The sequence below is a fragment of the Varroa destructor genome, unplaced genomic scaffold (assembly GCF_002443255.2).
Source record: "Varroa destructor unplaced genomic scaffold, Vdes_3.0 BEIS01000002.1, whole genome shotgun sequence".
NCBI classification, from domain to species: domain Eukaryota; kingdom Metazoa; phylum Arthropoda; class Arachnida; order Mesostigmata; family Varroidae; genus Varroa; species Varroa destructor.
Window position 1 is genome coordinate 10,546,096 of NW_019211455.1, and position 27,577 is coordinate 10,573,672.

A 27,577-nucleotide genomic window follows, 5' to 3' on the forward strand; every position below is an offset into this window, starting at 1 on the left:
GTTACTCTCTGTAAAGTTACCATAAGTGCTCGAAGCCAGGATCTGTGTCTGACCGCCAGTCACCAATACTGCAGAAGCAGTGAAGGTCGCTCAGTTGACCGAACCAGCGGTGCAATAAACCAAATATCGGCCACTCGAGTCTCGCTAATATCTGCAAACAGAGAGCCGCGCAGAAGATTTTCTGAGTCAATTAAGATGAATAAGTTTACCCGCATCGCAATCCCTCTGCGGACGGGTTTTGCGCGCCACATGTCGCAGATGCGAACCGTTACTCTCATCCCAGGCGACGGTATCGGCCCAGAGATTTCGGCATCAGTACAAAAAATCTTTGAAGTGGCCGGTGTTCCTATCCAGTGGGAGATCGAGGACGTAACTCCTGTGAGTGGACAATGCCTCAAAATCGTTTCTGTTTTGTATTGCTGTATCTTTGCCTTAGGTGTTTTTTTGGTTGTAGTCATGTCCGTTATTTGCCTGGATGAGTTAAAAAAAAAAGCCTGACATCGTTCTCTGATAGAATAGCGGCATGTTCCATTTAGAACCATCATAGTCAGCGCTAGCAAAACGTGTTTGTAAGGTCGCCTTGAGATGCTCCAGATATCCAGGTAATCTTTATCGAACGGAGTGATTCACATGGGAGTTTAGTTGTCTTTAAAAGCTCCGAAAGAAAGCATTATCGTGAGAATGCCATTACTATTACTATGTACGCTAGGTACAAGTCAACAGCTTGACCGTAATATGCCAACCTAAACGGATGTTTGCCGTGCTATTGATTTTCAGTCATTTCTAGTGATGTTTGTGGGTTATGACGATGTAAAATGACTAACGATGTGAGGCCATACAATCGAGGTTATTGAAGTCTAATATAACTTGTAAGATTGATACGACTAATGTCATTGTTACAGCGGCCTTTGAACCCTCATCTGGCATGAACGCACGCCCTGCCTGCGTAATTGCCCTTTCGAAGGTCTTTACAAAGAGCAGCTAAATGTTTTTGGGATTTTTAGACAGTACAGCAGGATGGAAACCGCAGTTGTTACCGGAAACATTAGAAAGTGATTTTACATTGAAAGGTGGTCATAAATAACCTTGTTCAGCCAACTTATCTAGTACAAGCTTCTAAGTAGTGCTACGTTTTTATGCTTCTCATGCGTTATGTTACAGGTTCGGGGTCCTGATGGGCGGTTCGGTATTCCACAGCGAGCAATTGACTCTGTGAACAAGAACAAGATTGGCTTAAAAGGTCCCCTGGCCACTCCGATCGGCAAAGGACATCGTTCCCTCAATCTTGCCCTCCGACAAGAGTTCAACCTGTACGCCAACGTCCGGCCTTGCCGCTCGATCGAGGGTTACGAGACGCCTTACAAAGATGTCGATGTTGTTACGATTCGTGAGAACACGGAGGGCGAGTATTCTGGCATCGAACACGAAATTGTACCCGGTGTCGTCCAGTCTATTAAGCTTATAACTGAGCCAGCTTCAAACAATATTGCTCGCTACGCCTTCGAGTATGCCAAAGCCAACGGTCGCGGCCAGGTAATTTTTGCCTAATGTAAAATGTTTGATTTTCTTGAACTGTGCGTTAGCAATGCCATCTTTGCATTTGGTTAAAGCGACAGCGCAAGAACGTGCGAGAGCGATTTAGTAAGCTATTTGGTCAAGCCATCAAAAAATATCGCCGGTTAATAACCTGCCAATTGTCATGTTTATTCCATCTTCAAGCTATCATTGAAGCAACACTATCCAAATGCTGTGCTGCAGTAGTTTCATTGCATCGGGATTGTCAGCGAAACATTTGTGCGATCGAGACTCAAACGCCCCAGGCAAAACAACACCGTAAAAGTTAAACATTGTTCATGTAGAACACCTTGCAAATGCATTCATGTTCTATACTACGAGATACCATGACCATGCCTTAATATATTCAGCTGAGGTTCGTTAGAAACAAAGTGGTACGAAATGATAGGTATCTAATGTTTTTCCAAATTCAAGTTCGTTGAGGCTAGATAAAAATGGATCTGTTAAGTCAACTTAGTATTATATTTTCCCATTTGTATCGGCAATAATACGCCCACATGAATAAATTGTAAGATAAATGGCATATAACTCGTTCAAAAAATCCCAATTCAAGATTGAACTAATTTAACAATTATTTCCGGTTACACACAGGTGACAGCCGTGCACAAGGCAAATATCATGCGAATGTCGGACGGCCTATTTCTACAGTGTTGCCGCGACGCTGCCGAAGCCAATCCTGACATCAAGTACAACGAAATGTACCTCGACACGTTGTGTCTTAACATGGTTCAGGACCCATCCAAATTTGATGTGCTAGTAATGCCAAATTTGTACGGAGACATTCTGTCCGACCTTTGCGCTGGTCTCATCGGCGGTCTCGGGGTGACGCCTTCGGGTAACATCGGCACGGACGGTGCGATTTTCGAGTCAGTGCATGGAACCGCGCCCGACATTGCCGGCCAGAACAAGGCGAACCCCACTGCTCTGCTTCTGTCGGCAATTATGATGCTCCGTTACATGAATCTGAACGAGTTTGCTGACCGCATTGAGGGAGCCACCTTTAGCACGATCAAGGAAGGCAAACATCTCACTGCTGACCTTGGTGGCAAGGGGAGCTGCTCCGACTACACAAATGAGATCTGTTCGAAGGTCACGAATTAAGTCTTTTTTCTATTTTTGGCCGTAGCGCGCAACGCAGATTAGTGCTAAGTTTCACACTTTTTAAACGTTAAAACCGCCATCACTCATTTGTAGTAGACTCACGCTGGCTTCTCAATGACCACAAAAGACCTATTGAAGCAAAGACAACATATTTTGGTAAGACTGTCGAAGGGGATTAGACGAAAAAAAACAGCGAAGTTTTCAGAATAGTCAATTAATAGTGTGTATGGCTGTGGTGCATGTGTCTGATATGGTTATGTACCGTTGTATCAGAAGAGTGATTTACTTTGTCTAAGTCAGAACTAACTGTCGAAAAAGCTGAAGTTAGTGGAGCCAAAAAAGAATGTGGCACCGAGTTGGAACTGCAAAAAAAGAACTAGGTAGTAAATTAACAAACGTTTGTCTCCTTAGGACCGCTTCGGCGCGGTGACTGCCATCGTTTTTCAAAGCTAGCTTTTAAGTTATTACGAATTTGAAGATGCAGAATGGATAATAAATGAGAATAGTATATCAATTAACTACTAGTATATAATAAAAAATAATAGCAGATGAATAATGGAAACAAGTGACCTAGGATTATAATGTGAGGCAGTTGGAGTGCGTGGGAGCGCGATACTATGTACGAAAGGCGGGACTCCTGCTGCGCCTCGGTGTAGAGATGTTTTAAGTTATTTGAAAAATACAGGTAAAGAAAGCTTGTCAAGTGAAAGAAGAACTGCCGTCGGTTGGCTGTAAAATAAAAGTCGGTCCACAAAAAAAACTGGAAGTGTTTTGTATTTATCTTGGATTAGTATGCATGGCTTGTAGTCGAGGTATAACGTTTTTAGTTTAGATGATGAAAACGTTAATCCATAACTAAGTAGTGTACGGAAATGCTCCGAATTGTTTGAGAACTCAAAGAAGATACTCAATGGAAACGAGTTTTTTTTAGAAAGATTGGAACCAAAATACTCATTCTAATAGTTTTTCTTGGAATTTACCATATGGTGAAAAGTCAAAGTTTCCCTTTGTTTCATTTTCAATGTGTATCTTATAACATAACAATTCCCGTACCAACAACAATTCAGTACCCCGCTTACTTAGGATGTTTTAACCCAATGATTTCTTTACACATGAATGCTAACGACAGTTTTCACTTATTGGACTTGGCCAAACTAACACTGAAGCTTCGATAAGGTCCTCTGAGAGACATAAAATATGTAAAATATGTTTCTCCTTGTAATGCTTACATTAATTTTTTATGGTGTACGATGTTCCGCACATACAAAAAGAGCCCTCTTAACGTTAATGAACAAGTTCACAAACGAGACATCCCTGAGCCGATCCCCATGGTTACCCGTGTTCTCATAGGAAGGACCTATCTATACATATATTCAAACATATGGAGACATTTGTGCTTCAAGAAATAACACAATATTTCTTTTCTGCCGATATGCGAATATACATATCCTCACCACTGCTTTGGACTACTTAGTTTCAATTCTGGTAATGCGTCAGTTAAGCATTGGTTCAGACGACTGATTCTTTCTAGAACGAAACAAGCCGTGTGTATGTTTACGTTTCATTTCGAATTTTTAGTAGGTATACATTTTACCTATACACCGTCTCACGGAAATAATACTGCTCGTCTTTGAACAAAAAAAGCTTTATTTACGTGCAAACCCTGATTTGAAGAGTAATAATAACCATTTATATACTAGAATTAATTAGTAATTATTATGTTACTATACTATTGAATGATAAAAACGAAAATAACGAAAAAAACGTTTGAAATATTTCTCAATTTTTTCCATATGTTTGTTTTTTGTGTTAATATTAACATGATTATTTTACATTATGTTTTATTAGATGACCTTGTATTGTACAGCCAGTTAGATTGACATGTTACTTAAAAATGCATTTCTCTAGGATGTATAATTCAAGACGTGATTATTGAAGGGATTCTATTTCTCTAAATCTTCCATTTTAATGAAGAATATTAGACATAAGAACATGCTCATGTAAATTCAGTCAGTAGCTATCGGCCATAGGTAGAAACTATCAAACACAATCCAAGAACCCGTCCGAGCGGCCGCATACATTCGTTGCTTACGATGCGGTCTCAGACACCTTTGTTAATAATTGAGATATCTTTGCTTGACTACATTGTTCACGCTACCGAATTTCCCCAGTTAGTAGCTTCATCTTGGTTTATTACTGTTGTACTTATAACTGAACACTCCTGCAAAGTTTTGTTTGCGCATTGATAGTACAGTTTATTCCTTACGTTTATAAGCGCATATTTATCAATCAGTCTATTTAGTTTACATAGGTAAAACGCAAGCACCTGCGTTTAATCGAACAAAGTTATTCTAGCTGTACATTAGTAACACCATAAATGTGTCAAGCTGACCTGCGTCCCCATTTTAGCTTTCTTCTTCGGCCTAATATAATATTCATATATGTCTCTATCCTGTCCCGTTAAAATGATTTGTTATTTTTTGGTATATTTTACCACCGATATCTTTGTTGAGTCTGACGTGGGAGCACATGTACGCCGTACGCTACTTTTTCAACAGAAACGCAGCTATTGAAGGATTCCGATTTATCCAGAACCGCATAGGGTAGTCTAGTTTTATTTTCTATTTCTTGTTAGCTGAACGTGGTTTTAGCTCTTCGAAACAGGGATGCAGGAAAATGTAATTTTTCTTTTGCGGATTAGCAGCCTCGTGTCCTTTAGACCAATCGTAGCCAACGGCATATGCGAAAATCTCGCCGCGGGCGTTAAAACAACACCGCGTAATAGAATTGTCCATTTGTTCCGATGTTTTCAACTTGGTTCGAGCGTCCTTGTCCCAGTACGAAAACTTGCCTATGCGAAGAAAATGGCGAAGTGAGTTATTGTTGATGAACAATGGAAAGAAAGGCGTATAACTCGGAAAGATGCTAGGTACAGTTGATAGTTCGTATTGAGTTAGCAGACTTGATAGGTACTCTGATAGTCCAAAATAAATGAAAAAGGAAGAAAAAGATGGTCTGATAGTCCAGAATAAATGAAAAAGGAAGAAAAAGATGGTCTGATAGTCCCGAATAAATGAAAAAGAAAGAAAAGAATGGTCATATTACTATGGCTGTAGCATTAGCTTTTGTGCCCGACAAAAAGAAAAACGTAATTCCTCAACTTATGCATAGAGCCCTCTCTGCTTAAGAAAAGCCGCTCGAGGTGAACTGACTCACCGTCACTGCCGACCGTAGCCAATGTGCCGTGCTGTGGATGGAATGCAATATCATTTACGGGATATATATCTTGATAGCCGCTGGCATTTGTCGAATTGCTTCGATGACATTTAAACGTAAAATTATCTTTCGGGTTCACCGGCTGTACGTACTGAATCGCAACCCGTCCTTCGACAGAGCCGAGACCGAATCCTGTAGGCTGGTTCTTCTGCTTGTCAACAAAGACCGATACGCATCGATGTTGATATTTGAGGGGGGACTCGATTGATTTCAATTCGCGCGGCGTATTCTCTAATGAGTACATGAAGATACCTCTACCGGCCGTACTCACAACGGCCATTGGGTAAAGGACATCAGCGCAATAGACACGTTCTTGCATTTGAATGGACATAATGGGACTTGATGAACGGGTGTCCCAGAACTTTACTGTTTTATCCCAACTTCCAGTCATGATGCACTGATAGTTGCCAGCATTGATCCAGTGAACCGTCTTGACGGCATTATCATGTGCCGCTACTTGCACAAGTTGGTTAGCGTTAAGATCCCACATTTTCACTGTTTTATCAGCCGATGCCGAGAATACCTGCCAGTAAATAGGTTAAAAGATAACTACAGATAACATAAAGCAACCAAGAGCGACACTACACGTTATGCCCATAGCTATTTACGCTTTTTTTCCCTTCAACGGGGCTGCAACAATTATGTAGGTACTGTGCAATCAAAATCCTAAAGAAGTATCCGCGGATTTCTTTAGTCCCCGCTTCATAACCTTCGACAGAGTATTGATTAGTAACGGATTTCTACTGGCTGAAATTTGAAAATTACTTTCCCTTCTCTCCTTTTTTTTCAGTACAATTCGATGAATTTTTATTTATCTAATTAGCCATTAGCTGGCTAGCTAATTTGATAGAAGATCTATTGTTGTATATTAACTAATATTTTTATGATACTCTTTTGAGTATTAGTTGCTTTCTTCCGTTTATGTGCAATATAGATGATGAAAAGGAACCAAATATACATCAAGGTAGAGAAGGTATTTAATGAAATCTTGGATAAGGCTAGATGCGATGAAGCTCACATATTATAAACAGCTGTGAGCACTATATTTGAGTAAACATTATCTCATTAAAAGAATACCCATTTTAATCATTGGGGTGACTACAAAGCTCGGTAAATCGAAATGACTGATTTTCTTTTTAAAATATTATTTAACATTGACAGCTGTAAGCTTGTATGCATTGTTATTAAGGGCTGTTGACTGTCTCTAGGTGAAGTAGATTTTTCAAATCAAATTTTGAACAAGCAAGGAGTATCACGTATCAGTAATATGAGAAGTCTTGAAGTGACAGTTGTGCCGGTTCGGGGGACCGTGCCTAGATGAAAAGAGATCAATAAATCTCAAAGTATCGGATGTTTAGGTCTGCAGCAGTTATTGCTATTTCCTAGTGGCCCTAATTTGAACAATCTTTTCAGAAGGTAACATGGAATGCAACAGTCAACTACCACTTGATGAAAATTATGTTCACCCCCTGAAATATGCAGTTTATGACTTGTCTATTTTAGAGTCGGGGCTGCCGGAATAGCTTATGTTTTTTGCCTAGTTCTATGTTCTGTATTTATGTATGATTTGATATAGAATTGCACTTGCCCGTGCAATTTTCTCTCTTAGTGCACGTTATACTATAACTACCGAAACGTATTGACAAGAAATGATCAAACTACTTACTGATATAGTATTCCAATAAATATATAAACAACAAAGTTCTTAACCCCCACTATAAATTCTAATACATAAAACTGAATTCACATGCTACCTTGGAGCCGTCGTCGGACCAAGCGATATCAAGGACCGGACCTTGATGGCTTTGTTGTGCTTTGGGGACACTCTGCCCATTCTGATGCACCTCCCAACATCGAAGTTGGTTGTCCCAACTTCCGGAGACAAGGAAGTTCTGTGTCAGGGAGGCTGGGCTAAATGCCAAACCTGCAATCGTGTCATCCGGCGGTGAAACGACTTCGAAGTCTTTCATAGGATTATGATTTGCCGGCGCTCCACCGAACCCGAACGAGGCGTTCTGCGCATTATTTGCAGTGAACATAATGATTTTCTCGGCAATCAAACGTGCCGAGAAGATCACAGGATCTTTCCTTAATCAAATATTACCTCAAACTTTTGATTCCGAACCTTGGTTGTGAATCACTAAAAGACGCTGTCCCCACAACTATCGCTGAAACGGTAAACAAACAAGAGAACCGTTGCAATTGGAACGTTCAATTAAATTACTGTTTCACGCCCGATATATTCATATACTTCCATACTGATCATAAACAAACAGTACGCTCTGGTTAGCAATCACGGTTCATGCTCGTCCAACGCACATCAACACTGTACTCGGTATGTGCAAAATAAATTTCAATACGAAACACAGCCGCCTCTACCACAGATTTGCATGCCGTAGATATATAGGTTGTTACAGCAAGAGAGAATGATCGTTCCTGCTAGTTCCTGCTCGGGAGCCACCGAAATCGTGAAATTGCAGTGAGTCATGAAAATCACCGTTGATCCCGACATATACACTTACTGTCTAACGTGTTAGACCTAATCGCCTGTCTCAGCACCTGTTCGCCGTGTCAAAATCTCGTAGAATGAGGTATATCGCATTGGTCCAGGCCCATAAGCCCCATAAGCTACTTCAACTTTCGCGCCCCCTATCGTATGTGTCGATATTGATGGTGGTTTGCTGTTGGTAAACAAAACTGATTGGCGACTGAAGCGCCGCAAGTGGTTTCGTTTTGCTACCGCCACGGAAAAGTCTTTTCCACTGGCGTGCAGTGTGCGAGCAACATCGGGTCGCACGTTTTGTGCAAGTTTGTATAGTTTTCGGGCCGTACAAGGTTCTAACAATGTCAAAAAGAGGACGTGGTGGACAGGCAGGAGCCAAGTTCCGCATTTCGCTAGGTTTGCCTGTGGGTGCAGTGATGAACTGCGCTGATAACACGGGTGCGAAGAACTTGTTCGTGATCGCCGTAAACGGAATCAAAGGTCGCCTTAACAGGCTGCCCGCTGCAGGATGTGGCGATATGTTCGTCGCAACTGTGAAGAAGGGTAGGTATACAAGCAAAGTGTGGCAAAAAAATTCATTTGACAAGATTGTAGAATGGGCATCCGCGGCTTGGAGGAGTCACTCTAAATGCCAAGAATAGGAAGAAAGTTTTGGCAGTTTCGATCGCTCCGATGTGCGTATACATAGCACAAATGGGCATGCTCTCTAGGCTTTCTGGAGCGTTGGAGGCAATAATCATTGACTATTGTGGCACGTACACATGGCTAAAGGCAGCACTCCCATTATGAGGGTGGTGCTGTGAGAATCAGTCAGTGCCAGAGTTGACCGCAATTTCTACGCCGAGTTGAACTACGCTCTACATCGATGACCGCTATGAAATTGATGGCGAGCTGTATCAAATGTGACAAGAATGTGACTGCATTCGAGGTTTTATGCAACAAAGAACTTCTGCTATGAGTCTGCAGGGTATGAGTTTGAACGATGTAGCGTTCAAACTTACGATGAATGGATTGGTGCGCTGGCGGGACTTGATTCTTGGTTGACTTAGAAACTTAGTGTCAGACTGTATCTAGAAAATGTTGGGTTTGTTCTTCGAAACTCTGCTATAGCAGACATATGCTGCAGATGTGTGAAGCTCGTACACAATACTTTCAAATACTAAACGAAACCTCCAACCGCTAGACAAGATTTAAGACACAATGGTGATCCATTTAATTTTATAATAAATCGAATAGTAAGTACATCCACTTTGTACTAGATTCAAGATTCAACTTCAATGTTTGGCACATCAGATATTGAAGCGGAATCTACTACTTCTCCTTGTTGACAGTTTCGTTGACAGACATACTTAGCTTGATTTTATTACTCGTTTGGCTCGGTCTTATATTTCATCTTAATGTTGCTTGTTTTGTGCTAATTTCCAGGTAAGCCCGAGCTACGTAAAAAAGTTATGCCGGCCGTGGTTATTAGACAGCGAAAGGCGTTCAGGAGGAAGGATGGTACATTCATTTACTTCGAAGATAATGCTGGCGTAATTGTTAATAACAAGGGCGAAATGAAGGGATCTGCAATCACCGGTCCCGTGGCGAAAGAGTGCGCCGATCTTTGGCCAAGAATTGCTTCGAATGCGTCATCTATCGCCTAAATAAATGCCCGACGTCGATGATTCGATGGAGTATACTGTGTGCTTATTTGAAATCATAGGAAAGTTTTAGCAGCATAGACAAACAACGAGAACGAACTTAACGTTAATCAGTGTAATGTCTGCTTTTTAATTACATAACCCCAAGAAGAAATTCGTTTACAACCATTCATCATGCCTAGCCGATAGTCTGCGTGCCATAAAAGTTTTGCATGGCCAGCACCTTAATTTATGACTTTTGTTTGTATCTACTATGTCGAGTTATCTTGTCTTAATGGCTTATTTTGAAATATCTTCTGAGAAATATGTTTTCATTGAAAGCTATTCCTAGATACTGATTTCGGGCTGACCATTATTTAATGTTCTTCACTTCGGCTCGGGAAGAGAATATTCTTCTCTGGAGCCCGGCGAAACTAGCTACGAAAGAGGTATTTCGTCTCAGAGATTAAACGGTTTTATGAATGTTATGCGGTTTTGCTTCAACTGTGCCTGAAGAGGAAACGCGACTATCAATGTTGAGACAAAATTATATTTGGTACCCATATTAAGCCACAGTTATGAGTTTGTTACTTCTTAAAATTGTACTGTACTCGTTCTGGCGTTCTCGAACAGAGCTCCAGCTACGACGTCGAAGACTCACGTGATTTTCAACTTTGTTCGTTATACCTAAGGCAAAGAAGGTAACTACTGGGCAACTGCAGGAATTTTTTCCATTGACATATTTGGCTCTATTCGGAACAATTTTACGGAATAATTTTAAGCGTACGTCAAGGAAGTATATAATTTGAACTTGAACATAACGGAAGGTACAGTTGGAGGTCACTGATTGATTTCAAAGTGCTAGCATTAATCCGTCAACACAACAATGCGAGCGTTCAACTATAAATTGGTCTCCTCTACTTATAAAGCTAGCTCCTGTGATTGCGGTGTGGACATGTATTTTATTTTTAAAACAAATGGTTAAAGAAGTTAAAACAATGATGAAAACAAATTCAGTTACCAAATAATTTGTCATGAACCTTGAAAATATGCAAGCCTTCGGCTTTCAGTGTAAGACTTTTGTAATTAGTATTTCTATCGTCAGCGGTGGTGGTCATTGTCTAATGATGCGGAAGTGCTTCTGAATGCACTATAAAAGAAAAAAAACTCGATCGTATGTATGCGTCTTTCTGTATCATTGGCAAGGTTTAGGTGGCATCTTTATTTACAAAGTGTCATGTACAGGATTCCTCTTCAATTATATACTAAATCAGCGCATGGCACGCCTTTATTCATTATTATGTAGTTAATGTTATTCAGTAGTCAATTCAAATAGCCTTTTCTTTTTTCACCGTCGGTACTAACCAACTGCGTTGACTAACAACACAGCCTCCTTCGCACAGAACATTAATTTTTTATATAACGAAATTCGTGGTTTTGAAAGGGTTATTGCTTAACTTATTAAACAAGACACAAGATTAACTGTTCTTCCCAGTTTTTCGTACAGGAAAAGTCAAGACCTCCGTTGCACCAAGCCATTTCAATTCACAAAGTCGTCGTCCTGTCATATTATCATAGAATATCTGTTGGTAACATATTAAAATCACAATTGCGTTTTTTTTTTATATAGCTTGACACCGTGCTTCTCTCTGAGTTATATTAAAAATAGAAAAATACACCGATTTATCGGATGGCGAGCCAACCCAATAGAAATCTTGAGGATGAAAACTAGCTTGCTATTTTTTAAAATAAAGTTGATTTCGAACTCGTTGTGACTTTTTTCGCTCTCTAAGGGTCTTTAAAAACGTAATATCTAAATTGAGTATCAGCAATTTCAATATCTTCTATATTCTTCAATAATCTGTAGGTTTAAGTCCACAGGGTCGCCGGAACTCTTGGCCCCTTTCGTGGAACCATTTGTTCGACACCCATTTGGAGCCAGCCAGCACTGGGCAACCGGCATGTCTGGTTAGCACGTCTCCTTCGCCGCTACGGTGCAGATTCCACCAAAATGCAGCGCTACCCTTTTTAGGCCAGAGCGTGAGACCCAAATTAGGGAAGACAGTAGCCCCTCCTGCTTTCACCTCAGACATGTAGTTGATCCAGGTTGCTATACGATTGCCCGTACCAAGGCTTTTAAACGCATCGGTTTCTTCTCGTCGAGCAAAATCGAAGTGAGGCTCATAATGTCCACCAATACCGTAGTTGACAACCTGCAGTTCTTCCGCAGTTTCATGCGTGAGGCCGGTGAGGTACTCGAAGCGTAACGAAAGCCTATTCACTACGTCATGATCAGTATTTTTCAGCCATGCACTCTTGCTTATGCGATAGTTTGCAAACTCGAGCTCGCCTGTGAAGAAAACGAATATAATCTATTTGATTCTTTTATAAGCTTCTATTAGAAATGATTACATAGATCATAACGTCATCACATAGGAAATTTGTAAGACTTTAAAAAGTACTTACTACATCTCAGTATATCTGTGTGCTGTCTGTATTTTGTGAGAATTACGACTCAACAACCGGTTACGTTTTTTTCATATGCCTTTCTACAGAATTTGCTAAGACACGTTAGTTATAGAGTAACGTATTTTTTTTTATATTTCGAATGCTAGTTTCTCTTTGTTACACATGCTTGTTAGTAATAACAGTTCGAAGAAAGAAAATGAAACCGAGATTTGCTTTCAAGCAAATCACAATTTGATTTTTTATCTTTGTTCCAACCTCTGTAATATGTGCAGAAACCACGCATATGATGCCAAATGCGTGAGCGGTACGTTAAGAGTATATAAAAAAATATCACACACAAATCATTGCTAATCAGATCTAATTAATACACCTATAATACATTTTAATAAAAGAAAAATAAAGATAGACGAAGTATTATATTAAAAAAGTATTTGACGTTATTCTCATTATTGGTGTACTGCCAAGCCATTATAATACATTAGGATCAGATGACAACTCACATCAAAAGTTAAATACACATACGTTGTATCTCAATAGCTCCCTTGGATAGAGTAAGTTTCTCTAAATACATAAATAACTCAATGGAGTCCCCAAAATAGTTATGACAAACGTGACATCCAGGAATCGTTATTTTTAACAAGCAACTCACCGGATAGAGCATTTTGCACAGTGGCCCTTCGTAGCTTTGGATCGCTTAATTCGGTTACGATACGTATTTCGTCCTCACTCATTACATCATGAAAAATGGCGATATATGGTCGCTCATGAACGACTTCAAGTTTAGCCGGCTGTAGCCTCATATAGGGGTGGCCGTTATCAAAATACCGACAGCGCAACCGGTTCCGCCGATGTCGTGGCTGAAACAACTGTGGCATGGGCTCACCTCTGCAGAGTTGCTCGTACGTTCGACGCTCCTCATTGAGGCCCCCTTGTCTTTTGATGTGAGAATCGACCGGCGATTTTCTTGTGTCGCCTCGACCTAAACCTTCATCTTCCTTCAGCTGGTTCAGATAATAACTGCCGATTGTGTTACATGCCATAGTATATTTAATATTAAAATAGTATTTTTATTATTGAAATACCCTTGCCTTATCAAACTATAGGAAATCCAAAAGGATAATTACCAGTGTCTAAATCATGATAGAATGAAGCTATAGTTGGGGGCGTAGAATTATCAAATTCGAAATAGTGAAATATGTTACAGAGTCGATAAATAAAATCAGTTAATTTACAAGTCACATGAATCACACATTAAAAACATACATTATCATAAGCATTAGTTATGATAGCATAATTTGTAAATTAAGAATATAAATTAAATTACGCTACAAACTTTTTGTTTCTGTTGGCTCGAGAGTGATTCGGCTGCAACCTCAGCAACTCATCGGTGAGTGCAATCGCATGGCGAACATTGCCAAGACGGTACGTGGCGTATGCCAAATAGTCGAGAATGTCCGCTTTCACTGCGTCTTCACTTTCCTGTGATGTAGTATTAAGCCTTTCGAGCGCCTCCTGCATCCACAGCACAGTATGGTAGAAGTCCTCCTTGACGTACGATTGTCTACCGAGCTCAAAGCAGTCATCAGCGCTAAGACGAGGCGATTCGTTCGCGCCAGGTGCAATTAGGCCATTAGCCATTCGACTTGTGTCTAAGGCGTACGTATCCTGCAATCGCAGCAATGCGGCAGCCGCCCCGTCCAGATCCTCGGTGTCAGGAAAGATCAGTTCCGCTGTGAGATTCGTGATCACCTCATTGCTTCTGGGATTGAAAATTAAACTCTTTGCCTCACCAAAATCAGCCGTAAGTTTTTTTACCAGAAGAAATGCATTAACCGGGTTGTACACGAAACTCGCGTCTTTTTCGGCCAGCTTCCACAAGCGCTCGAGATCCGCCTTGAGCCTCTGAACTTTCTCCAGTCGAAGGTGCTCAGCTTTGATGTACTTTTGCAAAGCTAAAATTGTCTCACGTTCAGTAACCAGCAGCTTCTCGAGGTCAGTCGTAGCTGTAAATAGTTCGGCTCGATTAGCCGTTGCCCATAGAGCTAAGCAGACTATCACCGTGAACTGCATCACCACTCCTGCAATGAGTAATCACCAGCCGCACCGAAAATCATTCACTGGACAAAAACATCACCTCCCAAAAACTAGCAATACACCAATATATACTCATCACTAGTAGTCTATGATAGAATAGAGAAACGAAGAAAACAAAGCAGCGACAAAGATAACGTAACTCTCATAATAGATCAAACATATTATGCATCAGTGACTTCTCACAAAAGGCATTTCTTCACGTTTCAACAAACGGTCGAATTTAGCCTGCGGAACTTTCCAAATTTCATGCGGTTCCAGCTGAGCACTAGTATCATTTGCGTAAAATGTGTAATAAATAAATGATGAAAACGTTATGCTACGTTACGTTTTGTTATGCTATATATTCCCACTCCTGTTTATGAATTACTGGCGTCGGCGAAGACCAGTATAGCCGTAATTGACAGCCGGAGAACTCGAGTAAATTACCGTTGGTGTGCGGTAGAGGAAGAGAGTCGCGTATATCGGCAAGACGACGTGGCAATATAACGTTGCCTTAAGACGGTCGACCGAAAAGCCTCACGACAGCATTAGGAGTGCACAGTGTGCCTAGGCTAAACATCAGAAGAGGGACAAGCATTTCCAGATGGGAGACAACCTATGGAATCTTTTATCTTATGGCGTAACAGAGAGAAAACCTAAGAAAGAAGACAGAAAGCACTACACGTTTCTTCTTTGGTCAGCGAACATACTGAGCTTCTAAGAAAGACAAGCAACCAAGCTGCTATATATATATATTGAACTTGCTAACTGAAGTATGCGCACGCCACGATTGGATTGACTACCTGAATGAACAAATGTTTTATTTAAATAATCATTAATATGAATAGGTCAGAAGAGAAATTAAAAAGAGATAAATAAATAATACTAATCATAATAGGGATAGCAATAATGATAAAATAGTATGGGACCGCTTCATTAACAAAGATAGTGCAAGGTCTGTTGCGAAAAATGCAGGAGGAATATACGTAGGCTGCGCCGCTACGAGACTGATTGCGTGCATACAACGGCCTTTTTTTAGTAGAGAAGTCCTTAAACGTCAAAGCTAGAAAGCTCTAAGGCACTTTGAATCGAGGGTCAGCCCCAGTTATCGATATCATAAACTCAGCACATGCTCTTTTTAATAAATCATTAAAAGAGAGCTTTTCAAGGCATTGTCAATTTAATAATTATTACACTTGTTTGTTCCTAAAGAATATACTACAAAACACGAAAGGAAAGTATTGTTTTTATAGTAAAACGTTGACCAACTAATACACGAGTAACAAAGAAATCTTCTCTATTGTCATTCGGGTGTTATTTGCCCCCTAAACAAGAATAAAATGCATGAGGCAAACTCCTTATTACTGGCTACATTATATGTACTGACGTGCTCAAACTTCACAACGATTTAAAAATAAAATAATTCGCGCGCGTCTTGTTTCTCAGCATTAAGAATACCGTCACGAAGTTTTTATATTTTTCGTTTTTAACGAGTTTTCAACCGGTTCTGCTAGTATTCAATGTGAATTGCTAAGGGTAATAATATACTAGAACTAAAAAAAACACAGAATAAAGTTTATATGTGGTACAATAAAAACGTGTTGTTCTACTAAACTTTTAAAATCGAATATAGACACACTTCGTTTCGCCATGGAAGGCTGGCTGTCTGAAACAATGCTTAACAATAGCACCAAAACGTAAAACTCAAAGCATTCTTTTTATAAAGGCGTTTGTATATACCCCATTCACAGCATGCTCTGATTCGAGTGATAGGTTCATTTACGTTTGACGTTTTTCACGTAATGGTTAATTGTTCGTCATAGCTTAAGTAGACCCTAGAGACACAACAATCCGAGGTGCAATCAATCGTCAAGTATTTACAACGAAAGCTGCCTTATTCAATAGAAGTTTGTTAGTTGTATCCACAGATCGTATAAAATATTTTTAAGCCAAATTACAACGACAAGTAAATTGTTCACAACAATAAAAAAAAATACTGTTCGAACTTATGCATGTCTAACCCATTGCATACCAATATTAATAATTATGCGCTGAATTACAATTGCTACGGCTTACAATAACTTGACGTTAGCGAAATACACAATTATCTTTAGGCCGGATGCGTGATGCACAAAAATACACCAATCATTTGTTTATTATGGTCTTAGCAACCGCGATATTGCCACCGTTATATATTTATTCACACAATCGCTATGTCTTTGTATTAATATGATTAACTAAATATACATCTACGCACAGTGTTAACACGGCCAACGACTGACAATTGGGGCCCTATGCGAACAGAGCGTTCTTGGGATCTCTACAGTACTCGATTGTTTTGATCCTGCCTCTCTGTCACACCATTTTTTTCGCCAGCACGCCATAGAAGTGATACAGCCTCACTATCTCTCATCGTCATCATAGCAATCATCATAACAATCATCATAGTGAGCATTATCAGCATTCGGTGGACGCTCATCCTGCGGCCAGCCGGATTGGCGCCCCCATCAAGCAAGCAGCATCAATACTCAGCACAAACAGCTGGCTTCTCATCAAGTCGAGACCCCAAACTGCCTCTTGTGTTAGAGGTCGCTGATTAGAACATTGGTAAGTGACTTCGTGAACTGAATCTTTACTCCAGTTGGTTTCGCTATCATTCATTATGGGGAATATCCAGTTTGGTAATACACAGACTTTAGGTGCGTATTGGGCCACTTCTTACCATGAAGTGGATCCCGATGGTTATCAGAAACCGAAACCGCTGAAAATCACGCACGATCCTATGGAAGGTTTTCCGAACGGACGTAAGCCCAGGGGTAAGTTGTTGATTCACAATTATATTCAACTTAGCAGATAGCCACACTTGTCTATTGAAATTGCATAACTAGTGTGTAGTGTAAGCTAAATTCATAATATCATACAGTCTAAATGCATGTTTTTGTCTTTAAATGATAAAGGAAGATGACAGCGCTGATCGTTTTTTGTACAACAAAACTAAGACTCCCTCTGTACTGAATAGAGAAATATAGACTATTCGATCAATGTGATGAAATAATGAAGAAAGCAGTTTTCTAATATCTAAATAGACAGCTTAATGATCTTAGTGAGAGGTGAATGAGTCTAAATGACATAGTAATAAAAAAAGTTTAAGAAAAAGCGATTCTATTTGCTATCCCATGTGAACTGTTCACATTCAAATGTGCTGGAGGTTTTGGTGGGTAGCCTTTTAGGAAACTTCTGGTGGGTAGCCTTTTAGAAAACACTGCTTTGGAAAAAATTATAATTTTTTAGTATAATATGTGTGTTGTGGATTAGAGATGACGACTGCGTGGTCGCGAGTTTCGTTCTGGTTCCCTATCTTTTCTGCCATGTGAAACAGTGAATAGTGTAAATAAAGCGTATCCTAAAGAAAAGTACTATTAATAACATTCTGTTAAATTTTTATGAATATTTGTCTGTGCAGTTTTTTGTGCAGATACATAACACTATAATATCTATTCTCGTAGCCATGAGCGAAGTTTTTTTTAAAACTATAACTGCCGTTTATTCTGATCCAGCTTAGAGCTATTTTCAACCTAAGACCTCCGAGTAATAATATTCGGAGGTCTCGGGTTAACTAGAATTGGACCATAAGTTTAGATAACTTATTAATTATTCACACTTTCAGTAATGGTGGCAACTAATGAAGAAATGCTTAGCGCCAGGCTTGCCCCTCATGAACGTGATTATTGCGCCCACAAGCTTATTGCCTTTAAAAATTGCCGCTACCAGAAGTTCCCATGGGTCGCCCTGTGTCACAGAGAGAAGCACGACCTTGAGCACTGTGAATTCGAAGAGTAAGTGCCGATATTATTGGAAATGAAAGCGCTTATTAGCAAACTCCGGGGTGGAAAAGTGAAGTTAAAAAAAACTCAGTGTTGATCATCGGCGTTTCCTTTATGAAGTTTCCTTTAAATTTCTGTTGCTTTCATTTCGAGTAGTCGACGTGTTTTCGTCGACGCTAGCAGCTGGTGAACAGCACACCTATACTAAGCTTGATAACTTAGTACACATGAGACAGTTCGATTTCCGTATTCGGTTTACTATTCGTAAAGACGATATATTAGACCTGCTTTTAACTATCTGCATGGATTTTCTAATATTTTTGTTTTGTTCAATGTCCATATACCTGAAAATTACAGTTTCATGATCCGAATCAAGGAGCATGAACGAGAGAAACGACTTCGGAAGCGCGATAAGGAGCGCGCAAAGAAGCAGGCACGAGAAGCAGGGAATCGAGCTCGATTCGAGGTCGGACTGGTCCATTAACAGAAACTATCATAACGACAGCGGTTGTCTACATCAGCTTGTTTTTGATTTTCTGAGCCATCATGGTGGTTTCTGGTCTTCTGAGTTCATTTAGTCGAGAGCAAGTCTAGTGTTGAAAATAGTGTCTGAGTAGGAGGGGAATTTGTCTGATACGAAAAACGCGGGAATAAATTTAGTGAAGATAATATACAGCATCAACGAGTAACAGAAAGGAAAAGATGTAAGTAACAACGAGTTATCTTTTAAGCAATGCAACAAAATGTAACAAACGACGTTAATGACAATAAAAAAAAAGTGTAATCACCCCGTGTCCTAAATTTTTATCGATTAATAATGACGAATAATTGTTTAGCATGGACCTTATTAAATTTTTCAACTGCTCCATTCTTAGTCTCATCCACTTGTTAGGGTGCATCAAGTTTGTTAATTACTTAAATATCTGTGGAACAAGCTCAAAGAAACCCGAATATTTTTGCGGTGGTAGGAGTGAACTATCTAATTTTTGACCACTTGCCAAAAAACATGTTTCTGTTTAAGTAAAAGAAGTCAACGTAAAAATAATCTATGAGCCAATTTTTAAAGTACAGAATATCATAAACAACAGTTCATGCATGGGATTTCAGAACTAACTATAGCTAGTTGCCCTCTTCTCTTTTTTAGCTTATTGCCATTTTAAATCATAACCGCACAATACGAAATGTTTGTTAAATGCAGCGTACTATTCCTCTAATATAACCGTATTATTGTAGTAATTTATATGTTAAAAAATATATACATAGACACCTCGGAATACGACATCAGCATCTAAGAAGTCATTTTAACTACTTATAAACGTAACAAACTTTATTATTATTCGTCATCATTTGTAACCAACTTTTGTGTTCATGATACTAGCATATTTGTTGTCCTAACGTTTGCATCACTTTATGCACTCCTGCTCCAAGCCATATACACCCCTAGTCATTAGTAATATTTACATTTCAGCTTTGGTCGGATAACTTTTGTCTCCACGAGATCACCTACCTTGTTTTCTTTACTAGCAGGTTACGATGTTTCTTTCCCGGGACGATGTTTCATATAAATTGCTGTATATCATATCCATATTACACTATTTATTCGCAGTAAACATATTACAGTACACGATTCTCGTTATAGCTCGACAATCGGTTCAATTGTGCCAACTTTCGCTTACTATTTTATTTCATTATATATCTCATTAATTGCAACAGGAAGTTTGATCAGTTTTATACATTGAGTTTCTTGTACTACTCTTACTAAGAAAAAATAACGTTGAATTAGTAATACTGAAGCCCTACATATTTGCATAAAGAAGTGCCAGCGTTTGTAACTTCATATATAAATACAGCTCAACGAGCAGTTAGTGCTTTACGTCATGTGGACATTGTGTAACAGTTTTCACTGACTCACAATCCATTCAATAACAAGTTATATAGAGTTGTTAGGTAGATATATTTCTATCGGAGATGTTGTTAAAAAGATAGTTCCGATGCTAAGAAGCGGTCATGCGCCCCCTTTCCGGGTGATACGTGGAATCCTTGCCCATTGGCGTCCATCGGTCAGGCACCGCTAAGAAGTATTTATCCATAGCACCTTGAAAACGGGACTTGTACTCGGCTGGCCAAATGACGGTAGGGCTTTTGACAGTAAAAGCGGATTTGACGATCATTTCGGCTTTTTTGTCCCACGTGAACTGTCGTATGTAGTCGATAATGCCAACTACAAATTCGTTCTTCTCTGCGTCAATGCCGACCAGAAGCGAGTAGTCCATTACTTTGCATTCGGCGAGAAAACTGGAGTCATTGATGATAGCTGCCAATAGCACCTGAATTAAAAAGGATTTGTTAAGTTTATATATGCGGAGAGACTGCACCGAGTTATACTTACATCGAGTTACGGACCTGTACTAAATCGAACATAGGCTTATAAAATACGGCATATTATAAAATGCTTGCGATTATCACGGGTGTGCTAAGACCGTTGTATCCATATCTAACCTTTTTCGAGTGCTGTCTGATGTACAATGGGTTTCCACACATTTTCATCATGAAATTTTCGTCGAGCAGAACGACATCATCTCGTTCGGCGTCGTCAACCAAACGATTCCTCTCCGAGCCTTTAAGGTCAAACTTCTGTACGATGTTACGCTCGTAAAATAAGTTCTCCATGACGAGCAAGTCCATCCTACACTGGTGATTCGTTGCAGAGTTGTGGCAGCCAATGCGGTAAACTCCCACAATCTTGCCTAACACAGTAGGATGTTTGCCTTTCGAGGCACGTGAAATGTAGTCAAAGTATTTCACACCAAACTCCTGTCTTACGCACTCCATTTCCGAGCGGCTCATTTCCTTTAGTATGAAGCGATCATCCAACGTCTTGCAGAATACGGAACCACTTTTACCGCCCTGCGCTTGCCATGACACACACCGTGCCAACGAATAGATGAACCGTTGTTCACCAGCTGGAAACAGTAATTTCCGCACCTGTCGGAACTGCTCGGCGAAGTATATCCTACAGTAGTATCGTGAAGACACATCCTGAAACTGTATGTCAATGTGCAACTGGGCTTGTTCTGGTTTCGTACTCGGCTGTTGGGGCAAAGTGAAGTTCTTTATTTCAAGAATGTCGACTTCCTTGTTAGGTGACACTTCTCGGTTATGCTCTATAATGGAGCCTAATTGCATTTGTAGCTTGGCTAGGGCGTTGTGGTATTCGGTCGAGGCCAGTGACGCGGCGACGATGGACGAAGGCTCGGTATCATAAACAGCTACGCGCGGTTCTGTACCAAGATTGAGGTTATAATGTTCCGAGGCCGTAAATGGACTTTGGATGACGGTCGATGTACCTGTATTGAGAAACTGTGAAAAAATCGTCTTTACCCCTCGCTTTTCCTGTTTTGCTGCATCAATACTTACTGTCAACTCATCGCTGCGTATGGAAAATTTCTCCTCTATGAATAATGACGGAATCCGAGTATTCTCTTCTGTTTCGGAATCGGTCGCAGTGGTTAACGCAGGACTAATACTCTTTCGTGTATCTTGGCTTTCAAGCAATTTTGTCGGATCACATATCACTTCGGTCTGGTCAACACTGTCGTTGTCTAATGGACCCACGACAGCCACATCGAGTCCAGGCTTGCTAAACGAGTTGCTATCGGTCTTGCCACCCGCTTTCTCTTCCCTTTTTCTAGCATTCTCGAAGTTGACCAACAGCCCGTTCCATGTTTGTACCCCGTCTGCTATATGTTGCTTGAGACCTACAAGGCTATCAAAAATAGGCCAACACCTTTCTTCGTTGTCTTCTTCACCTGGTGTAGTCAACTGCACATTGATCTTCTCGATGTGATCTTTACTTTTGCGTTGCTGCTCGCGACAAATTTCGAACATGTTATTAATCCACACCTCATGTTTCGTGCCGACCACCTGATCTTTGATACCCATTAGTGCCTGTAAAACTGTCTGATAGAATTCGCTTGACTTCTCAGACAGCTCGCGAATTTCGTCACTGATGCGAGACACGTTCAGTAGTTGCTTCTTGATACGGATCGTGTTCGGCGGCAGAACGATTTCCCGTATTATGATAGGAACGTACTTCAACGCCGCGTACATATGTCCCGTGGCAAAGTATTGGTAGTGATCATGATGAAGCGAATGTCCACACGGTTCGGTATCCGATCCTCGACAAGTGTAGGCTGCTCCATAAAAACGCAGCTCGAGATACTTAGCAAATGACAGGTTATAGGTGTCTTTTGACATGCTTTCGAATTTCGACATGTAACGACATTTGCGACAAAAACTCCACATCGTTATTCGATTCTGTGGAAGGAACATTTTGTCGAGATACCACGTGTTAAGTACAATACTGCCAGTGTCATGAATGAACTTTCGGTTATGGTGTAGCATTCTTAGGCCGCATTGGCATGCATATTCGGGTTGAAGACAGTAGCGCTTCAGGTAACGACCCAATGTTATGTCATGATTGGCGTAAAAATCCATAGTGAGGAAATTTGGATCAACACAAAAACCCGGTGCGTTCTTCGAATTACTCGAATAGCTGAAGAAGAGTACAACCATTTGTTGGTGATTATACGGCGAGAAGCAGTCTTGTTTTGAGATATCTTGCTGTTGAGAATAGCTTGCCATCTGCTTGCCTGAATCAGCTTGTTTGTTGTCCTGATTGAGGCGACATTTGCAGATCTTGTTGATTCGCGCACCTCGAGCGCGGTAGTCAGCGAGTAATGCGCGAAACTTCGGGTTTTCCCGCAATCGGCCTTTACCAAAACAGGCCGCAGGTAAATTTAGGAATGGATGTGGTTCAAGCAGCTGTATATCTGCCCGTTTGCTCCAAGCCTCGGTACCGAAAATATTAGCTGATGCGGGTTCCATTTTCAGAAGGGGTGCAATTAAAGCACGCGGTGGCTGTAGTTTCTCTGAGACATACAGCTCTTTTGGAAGGTAACTGCGTAACAGACAGGTTGCTCCTGCTGGTGTCTCCATGTAAGGCGGATTCACCTTGAGGAACGGTGATATCGTAAGCAGTGTATTTTTCAGAACGTTTGTGAACTGTGTATGTGTATAGTACTTTTCCTCTTCTGGTGGCTCCTTGTCAACAACAGGTAAGGTGATAGCAAATTTGTCGGGATCGGCGCTCCTTAAAGGATCCGAATTGTCCTCAACAGCCTCCGCTTCGAGTTCGCGAATCTCCACCGTCGACGTTTGTGATAGCAACGGCGGCGTTGGCGGTAAACTATTGACAGCGTCTATGGCAACTTCGTCTTCTTCAACTACCATAGCACCCGTCATTGGTGGAACAGCTAATTCGTTTAGTAGGAAGGCTTTTTCCAGTTTCCAGTTATAGTTCATAAAAATCATGAACTTAAGAACCCGTTTGAGTTTTGACAGCTCGGTTAAATTCCCTCCTCTGAGTAATACAGAGCAGCCTAGGTGCTCCGAACAGCCGGAAAAAACCGTTATGGATTTGGTTTGGCTAATGCTCATATCAAACGGTCGAACGTAAAACCGCTCGCAAGTGCCAAGCGTTGGAGAACCCAACGCGTCGAGGCCGGTCACCTGCGTAGATCCGGTAAGATGTGCGAGCCTTTCCATGACGGATTTTTTCACATTAGTGATTAGCGAAACGTTTAGCTCACGAACCTTCTCTCTCACTAGCCATGAGACACTCTTCTCTACAATGAGAATATCAGGTTGATAAGCTCGGATTTTAGCTATGGCATATTTAACGTAATCTTGCTCTTGCATTACGATGGGTTCAAGTGTATCAATTTTCGACTCATTACGCTGATAAGTGATGGCTCCCTGCAAGATAAGAACCTTCGGTTGTTCGACGTGACACCGCATCTCCTTATGAACGAGATTTTTGCTGAACGCAGTGCCCCAAATGATCGACGTGTCTTTCTTCATCCCACCGGGAATCTTCTTGATGTGAACGAAATCACGGATATCGTTATTGTTTGTTGGCGGTGTTACCGTCGCTGCCACCCGTTGTACGATTGGTATGATAATCTCCGCCCAACTCTGATTAAGGCCGTTAGAAGCCAACTGCTGATTTAGCATTTCCTTTGCCATGTGAGCATATTGAGAATCAAAACACGAGCGTATTTCATTTAGCTCACTTTCGGGAATAGCTTTTTCGTCCGTTTGGTTACTACTCTGTTCTGTTGACGCAATAAGAGCCCCGCTGACAGCCGAATCATCACCGACGGCTCGCTCACCATCAGAAAGGTCCCATGTGTTGCGAACAAACTCCTCTTCGCCATCCCCCGGTTCCTGTTCTAGCTGGGTACGCGAAACGCTAGCAGAGCTTTGCTTAAGATTGAGGTCAAGCTGGAAAGATGAATCAGATTTGAGTACTTTCCGTTCGCCCGTACTGGACCGAGATTGGCCAGGCGTCTTGATCCAGTCGGCAACGAATTGCTCTTCGGACGAACTCCTCGACTCTTGTGCGATCTCGGACACCCAGAGGGGGTCTGCGTTGTCGCCTTCTTTTTCAGTCGTTGGATCAGCACTCAGTCCAACTGGTCGGTATAATATCGTGGCGTCGACAAACTGCTTGACGGTGGGCTGGCCCACGGTTTCTAATAGGCCTGCGTCAATCAGCTGTTGACCGACAGCTACAGCAGCTGCGCGCTCGATGGTCAGCTCGGCCTGAAACCAAGTCACGAGGCTGGTCCCTGTTGCTGTGTTCGGGTAGCTCAAATCCTGCAGTCGATGGTTCTGGAATGGAAACTCTTCAAGGGTCCTCTTCCAGAGCGCGTTTATATCCAAGATTCCACCAAGGCCTTTTACAGTTTCCGTGAAATGTTCTACTACAACAAATTTATTGTTGTCCGTTTGTGGCCACAGTGCCTCTTCACGAAACGTGACTGACTCACGCCGACTCATATCCATATTCATGACGGCGGGTTCAGCTGCGCGACTCACGTTCTTTGATCTGGAACAAAGAGATCAGAAAGCGACTGAATTGTCAAAATATTGTGGCAACATCGCAAAATAATGCACACGTTACTATAGCGAAAAACGTAAGTTCTGCTATATAATCCGCTAATCAACTACGAAAACAATCGTTGATGTTTTGCACATTCAAAAAATTTATTGTAAAGCAAATGTGACCGATAATGCAGGTAACGGAAGAATAAAACTAATTATTGTGATGGGAAACCAACGAGTTAATAGGAAAGCGGTAGAATAATGCCCGTGCAAGTAACATAAATCATTTTATTATTATGCTCCGAGTGTGAAAATAGTCCGGCTTGTTCTACTAATAGTATATTGCTGTATGTTTCTTGCATTTAAGGTGTCATTCTATTATGATGACAATGGTTGGGTGCCGATAGTTGTGCATGCGTACAACGATATTCACTAAATACAAATGTTTTTATTCCCACAGACAACAATTATTAATTTTGACGAATCGAACAGGACCTTTCTGCAGTGCTTATTCTTCGGTTCCTAATTGACTTAATAGTAAATTTTTCAGTGTTGTATCATGTTGCAGAGCATCTTGGTAAAACAACAATTACGAAAATTGATTTTATGTGATTAAGATTTTTACTTATATTTTAAAATTCGTCGGGACAATTTAACGTGTTTAAAATGAATACAAAATTGAAACTAAAGTCCTGAATTAACCTGGTAATGGTTAATACCTGTCATAAACACATCACCCGTATCCAGACATGTCTACACATTCGTGACGAATGTAACCCATGATAATCAGATATGATAATGATATTAAATGGTGGTAGATCCCTTTGCAAGGGATACCTTAATAATTTCCAGAAATATTAGAAAAATGGCCAGCGGGTATAGAGTCATGTAAAGATGACAACTCTGTTATGAAATATTAACCATCGAGTTTTTGTGCGATTATAGGATTAAATTACTGGAAATAATAAGTTCAAAGTTAGTAGTATCGTAGAGGCAAATAAAGATGAACTTTAATTAGCAATCCAAAGTGTCAACATTTGTGTACACTTTCCTCTATAGAAAAAGTTTGCTACCAGTAACCTTTATTTGTCTATGACTAAGAAATCTGTAGCTGAGACGAATTTCATTGGTGCTCATTTTTGCCACACAGAAATAGTAAAACAACCTATCTATGACTATTTCGGCCATACTCGAAAGAAGGCTAAAACAAACACCAATCTGGTACAGGTGTGTGTATTACTTACCTCAAGTACTTGAGAATATCGGCAGCACAGTACTGACAAACTCGAAGATCTATGTCATCCTTGTGTTTTTTTATAATGTCCAAATTGCAGCACGTAGCACAAAAAATTCTACCACAGATTCGGCAATGATGTCGCCGTTTAAAGGTTGAAAATTTCACTCCGCATTCATAACATTCTTTACAGTTACTATCAGGCATCCAGAACTGTTTAAACTCCGAGTCATTTAGATCGGCCGCCGAGACCTTTCCGCCTCGATCAAGAATTGAGGTAATTCTTTGTAGGATCGTGTGCTTCGCCTCAGCTATCGAGTCTTCAGCATCTTTCTGCGGCGAAGGATCACCAACGATAGTGCTGGCAGCACGATATAAAAGTTGACTAGCTAAATTTAAAGTAGACGTTTTTGGCTGCTCGACTTCGGGGGCAACAGGTATCGGCGCAAACTCACTGAGCGAATCGACGCAGTCGAGCTTGCGGCCTTTAGCTCGCCACTCGTAATGGTCCAAATCATTTTTAGACGTCATTTTCCTTTAATTTTTTTAAGCTCAGACTATTTTTGGTATATATTAACTATATTCAAATACATAAAATTAATTAACAACAACTGAGCAATTCCGAACCCGTAAAAGCCGCTGCATCCCATGACAGTTCAGCTCAGCGATAACAGCCACAGTTTAGATGAGACAACTGCGACCTCCGATTCAGCCAAACAAACAAATCCACCCTAACGGACTGTTCGTGCATGTATCGAGAACAACTGACCGCAAAACCCACACATACGGTTCTGCGATCCGACCACCTAAAAATAAGGACATTTTTACGCTCCTGTGATTCAAACTCTACCACTAAAGTGAGCATATTTTTTGTATGCTGTGCAAATACTTATTCCATGCATTTAATCACTGCTGTGTTTAGGAAAATTCACTCGAAGATCATCGCGATCGA

General features: G+C 40.7%; 6 protein-coding genes across 12 annotated transcripts; 3 read left to right on the forward strand and 3 right to left on the reverse strand.

The window, feature by feature from the left end:
• The first annotated feature begins 61 nt into the window (after positions 1–61).
• Positions 62–3,436, forward strand: Idh3a (isocitrate dehydrogenase [NAD] subunit alpha, mitochondrial). Its single transcript, XM_022794685.2, has 3 exons — positions 62–378; positions 1,162–1,533; positions 2,167–3,436. The coding sequence occupies exons 1-3, from the start codon at positions 196–198 to the stop codon at positions 2,674–2,676; spliced, it is 1,065 nt and encodes a 354-aa protein (XP_022650420.1). The 5' UTR covers positions 62–195; the 3' UTR covers positions 2,677–3,436.
• An 869-nt stretch (positions 3,437–4,305) lies between these two features.
• Rae1 (ribonucleic acid export 1) lies at positions 4,306–8,613 on the reverse strand. Its single transcript, XM_022794684.2, has 4 exons — positions 8,475–8,613; positions 7,707–8,120; positions 5,893–6,475; positions 4,306–5,527 (listed from the first exon to the last, which is right to left on the reverse strand). The coding sequence occupies exons 2-4, from the start codon at positions 7,989–7,991 to the stop codon at positions 5,298–5,300; spliced, it is 1,098 nt and encodes a 365-aa protein (XP_022650419.1). The 5' UTR covers positions 7,992–8,120; positions 8,475–8,613; the 3' UTR covers positions 4,306–5,297.
• An 83-nt stretch (positions 8,614–8,696) lies between these two features.
• Positions 8,697–10,131, forward strand: RpL23 (ribosomal protein L23). The gene is made up of 2 exons (XM_022794692.2): positions 8,697–8,998; positions 9,881–10,131. Exons 1-2 carry the CDS (start codon positions 8,797–8,799, stop codon positions 10,099–10,101), a joined length of 423 nt encoding a protein of 140 aa, XP_022650427.1. The 5' UTR covers positions 8,697–8,796; the 3' UTR covers positions 10,102–10,131.
• Positions 10,132–11,254: 1,123 nt separating this feature from the next.
• Positions 11,255–17,034, reverse strand: PH4alphaEFB (prolyl 4-hydroxylase subunit alpha-1). Of its 6 annotated transcripts, none has more exons than XM_022794678.2 (5): positions 16,877–17,028; positions 15,067–15,191; positions 13,880–14,624; positions 13,196–13,563; positions 11,255–12,427 (listed from the first exon to the last, which is right to left on the reverse strand). In XM_022794678.2, exons 3-5 carry the CDS (start codon positions 14,614–14,616, stop codon positions 11,931–11,933), a joined length of 1,602 nt encoding a protein of 533 aa, XP_022650413.1. In that variant the 5' UTR covers positions 14,617–14,624; positions 15,067–15,191; positions 16,877–17,028; the 3' UTR covers positions 11,255–11,930. The 6 variants fall into 6 exon arrangements, with proteins under 6 accessions (XP_022650413.1, XP_086835097.1, XP_022650412.1 ...); XM_086978971.1 differs by having other exon boundaries at positions 15,067–15,275; positions 16,877–17,027; XM_022794677.2 differs by lacking the exon at positions 15,067–15,191 and having other exon boundaries at positions 16,877–17,034.
• Positions 17,035–17,155: 121 nt separating this feature from the next.
• Positions 17,156–19,230, forward strand: ND-B18 (NADH dehydrogenase (ubiquinone) B18 subunit). The gene is made up of 3 exons (XM_022794690.2): positions 17,156–17,435; positions 18,287–18,455; positions 18,801–19,230. The coding sequence occupies exons 1-3, from the start codon at positions 17,282–17,284 to the stop codon at positions 18,925–18,927; spliced, it is 450 nt and encodes a 149-aa protein (XP_022650425.1). The 5' UTR covers positions 17,156–17,281; the 3' UTR covers positions 18,928–19,230.
• Positions 19,231–19,742: 512 nt separating this feature from the next.
• Positions 19,743–27,498, reverse strand: fab1 (1-phosphatidylinositol 3-phosphate 5-kinase fab1). Of its 2 annotated transcripts, none has more exons than XM_086978962.1 (3): positions 26,636–27,498; positions 21,861–25,395; positions 19,743–20,770 (listed from the first exon to the last, which is right to left on the reverse strand). In XM_086978962.1, the coding sequence occupies exons 1-3, from the start codon at positions 27,154–27,156 to the stop codon at positions 20,438–20,440; spliced, it is 4,389 nt and encodes a 1,462-aa protein (XP_086835088.1). In that variant the 5' UTR covers positions 27,157–27,498; the 3' UTR covers positions 19,743–20,437. The 2 variants fall into 2 exon arrangements, with proteins under 2 accessions (XP_086835088.1, XP_022650407.1); XM_022794672.2 differs by having other exon boundaries at positions 20,943–25,395; positions 26,636–27,475.
• Between the last annotated feature and the right edge of the window lie 79 nt (positions 27,499–27,577).

What these genes read in the sequence shown, in the direction of transcription:
- fab1 (XM_022794672.2), bottom strand. Translation starts at nt 27,156, where the DNA reads ATGACGTCTAAAAATGATTTGGACCATTACGAGTGGCGAGCTAAAGGC. An exon ending in GATATTCTCAAGTACTTGAG is followed by an intron (nt 25,396 to 26,635) that starts GTAAGTAATACA and finishes TCTTTGTTCCAG; the next exon opens with ATCAAAGAACGTGAGTCGCG. An exon ending in TCAGACAGCACTCGAAAAAG is followed by an intron (nt 20,771 to 20,942) that starts GTTAGATATGGA and finishes TTTTTAATTCAG; the next exon opens with GTGCTATTGGCAGCTATCAT.
- ND-B18 (XM_022794690.2), top strand. Translation starts at nt 17,282, where the DNA reads ATGGGGAATATCCAGTTTGGTAATACACAGACTTTAGGTGCGTATTGG. An exon ending in GAACGGACGTAAGCCCAGGG is followed by an intron (nt 17,436 to 18,286) that starts GTAAGTTGTTGA and finishes TCACACTTTCAG; the next exon opens with TAATGGTGGCAACTAATGAA. An exon ending in GAGCACTGTGAATTCGAAGA is followed by an intron (nt 18,456 to 18,800) that starts GTAAGTGCCGAT and finishes TGAAAATTACAG; the next exon opens with TTTCATGATCCGAATCAAGG.
- Idh3a (XM_022794685.2), top strand. Translation starts at nt 196, where the DNA reads ATGAATAAGTTTACCCGCATCGCAATCCCTCTGCGGACGGGTTTTGCG. An exon ending in AGATCGAGGACGTAACTCCT is followed by an intron (nt 379 to 1,161) that starts GTGAGTGGACAA and finishes GTTATGTTACAG; the next exon opens with GTTCGGGGTCCTGATGGGCG. An exon ending in AAGCCAACGGTCGCGGCCAG is followed by an intron (nt 1,534 to 2,166) that starts GTAATTTTTGCC and finishes GGTTACACACAG; the next exon opens with GTGACAGCCGTGCACAAGGC.
- PH4alphaEFB (XM_022794677.2), bottom strand. Translation starts at nt 14,616, where the DNA reads ATGCAGTTCACGGTGATAGTCTGCTTAGCTCTATGGGCAACGGCTAAT. An exon ending in CGAGCCAACAGAAACAAAAA is followed by an intron (nt 13,564 to 13,879) that starts GTTTGTAGCGTA and finishes CACAATCGGCAG; the next exon opens with TTATTATCTGAACCAGCTGA. An exon ending in TGTGCAAAATGCTCTATCCG is followed by an intron (nt 12,428 to 13,195) that starts GTGAGTTGCTTG and finishes TTTTCTTCACAG; the next exon opens with GCGAGCTCGAGTTTGCAAAC.
- Rae1 (XM_022794684.2), bottom strand. Translation starts at nt 7,991, where the DNA reads ATGTTCACTGCAAATAATGCGCAGAACGCCTCGTTCGGGTTCGGTGGA. An exon ending in GGTCCGACGACGGCTCCAAG is followed by an intron (nt 6,476 to 7,706) that starts GTAGCATGTGAA and finishes ATTTACTGGCAG; the next exon opens with GTATTCTCGGCATCGGCTGA. An exon ending in GGCTACGGTCGGCAGTGACG is followed by an intron (nt 5,528 to 5,892) that starts GTGAGTCAGTTC and finishes TTCTTCGCATAG; the next exon opens with GCAAGTTTTCGTACTGGGAC.
- RpL23 (XM_022794692.2), top strand. Translation starts at nt 8,797, where the DNA reads ATGTCAAAAAGAGGACGTGGTGGACAGGCAGGAGCCAAGTTCCGCATT. An exon ending in CGTCGCAACTGTGAAGAAGG is followed by an intron (nt 8,999 to 9,880) that starts GTAGGTATACAA and finishes GCTAATTTCCAG; the next exon opens with GTAAGCCCGAGCTACGTAAA.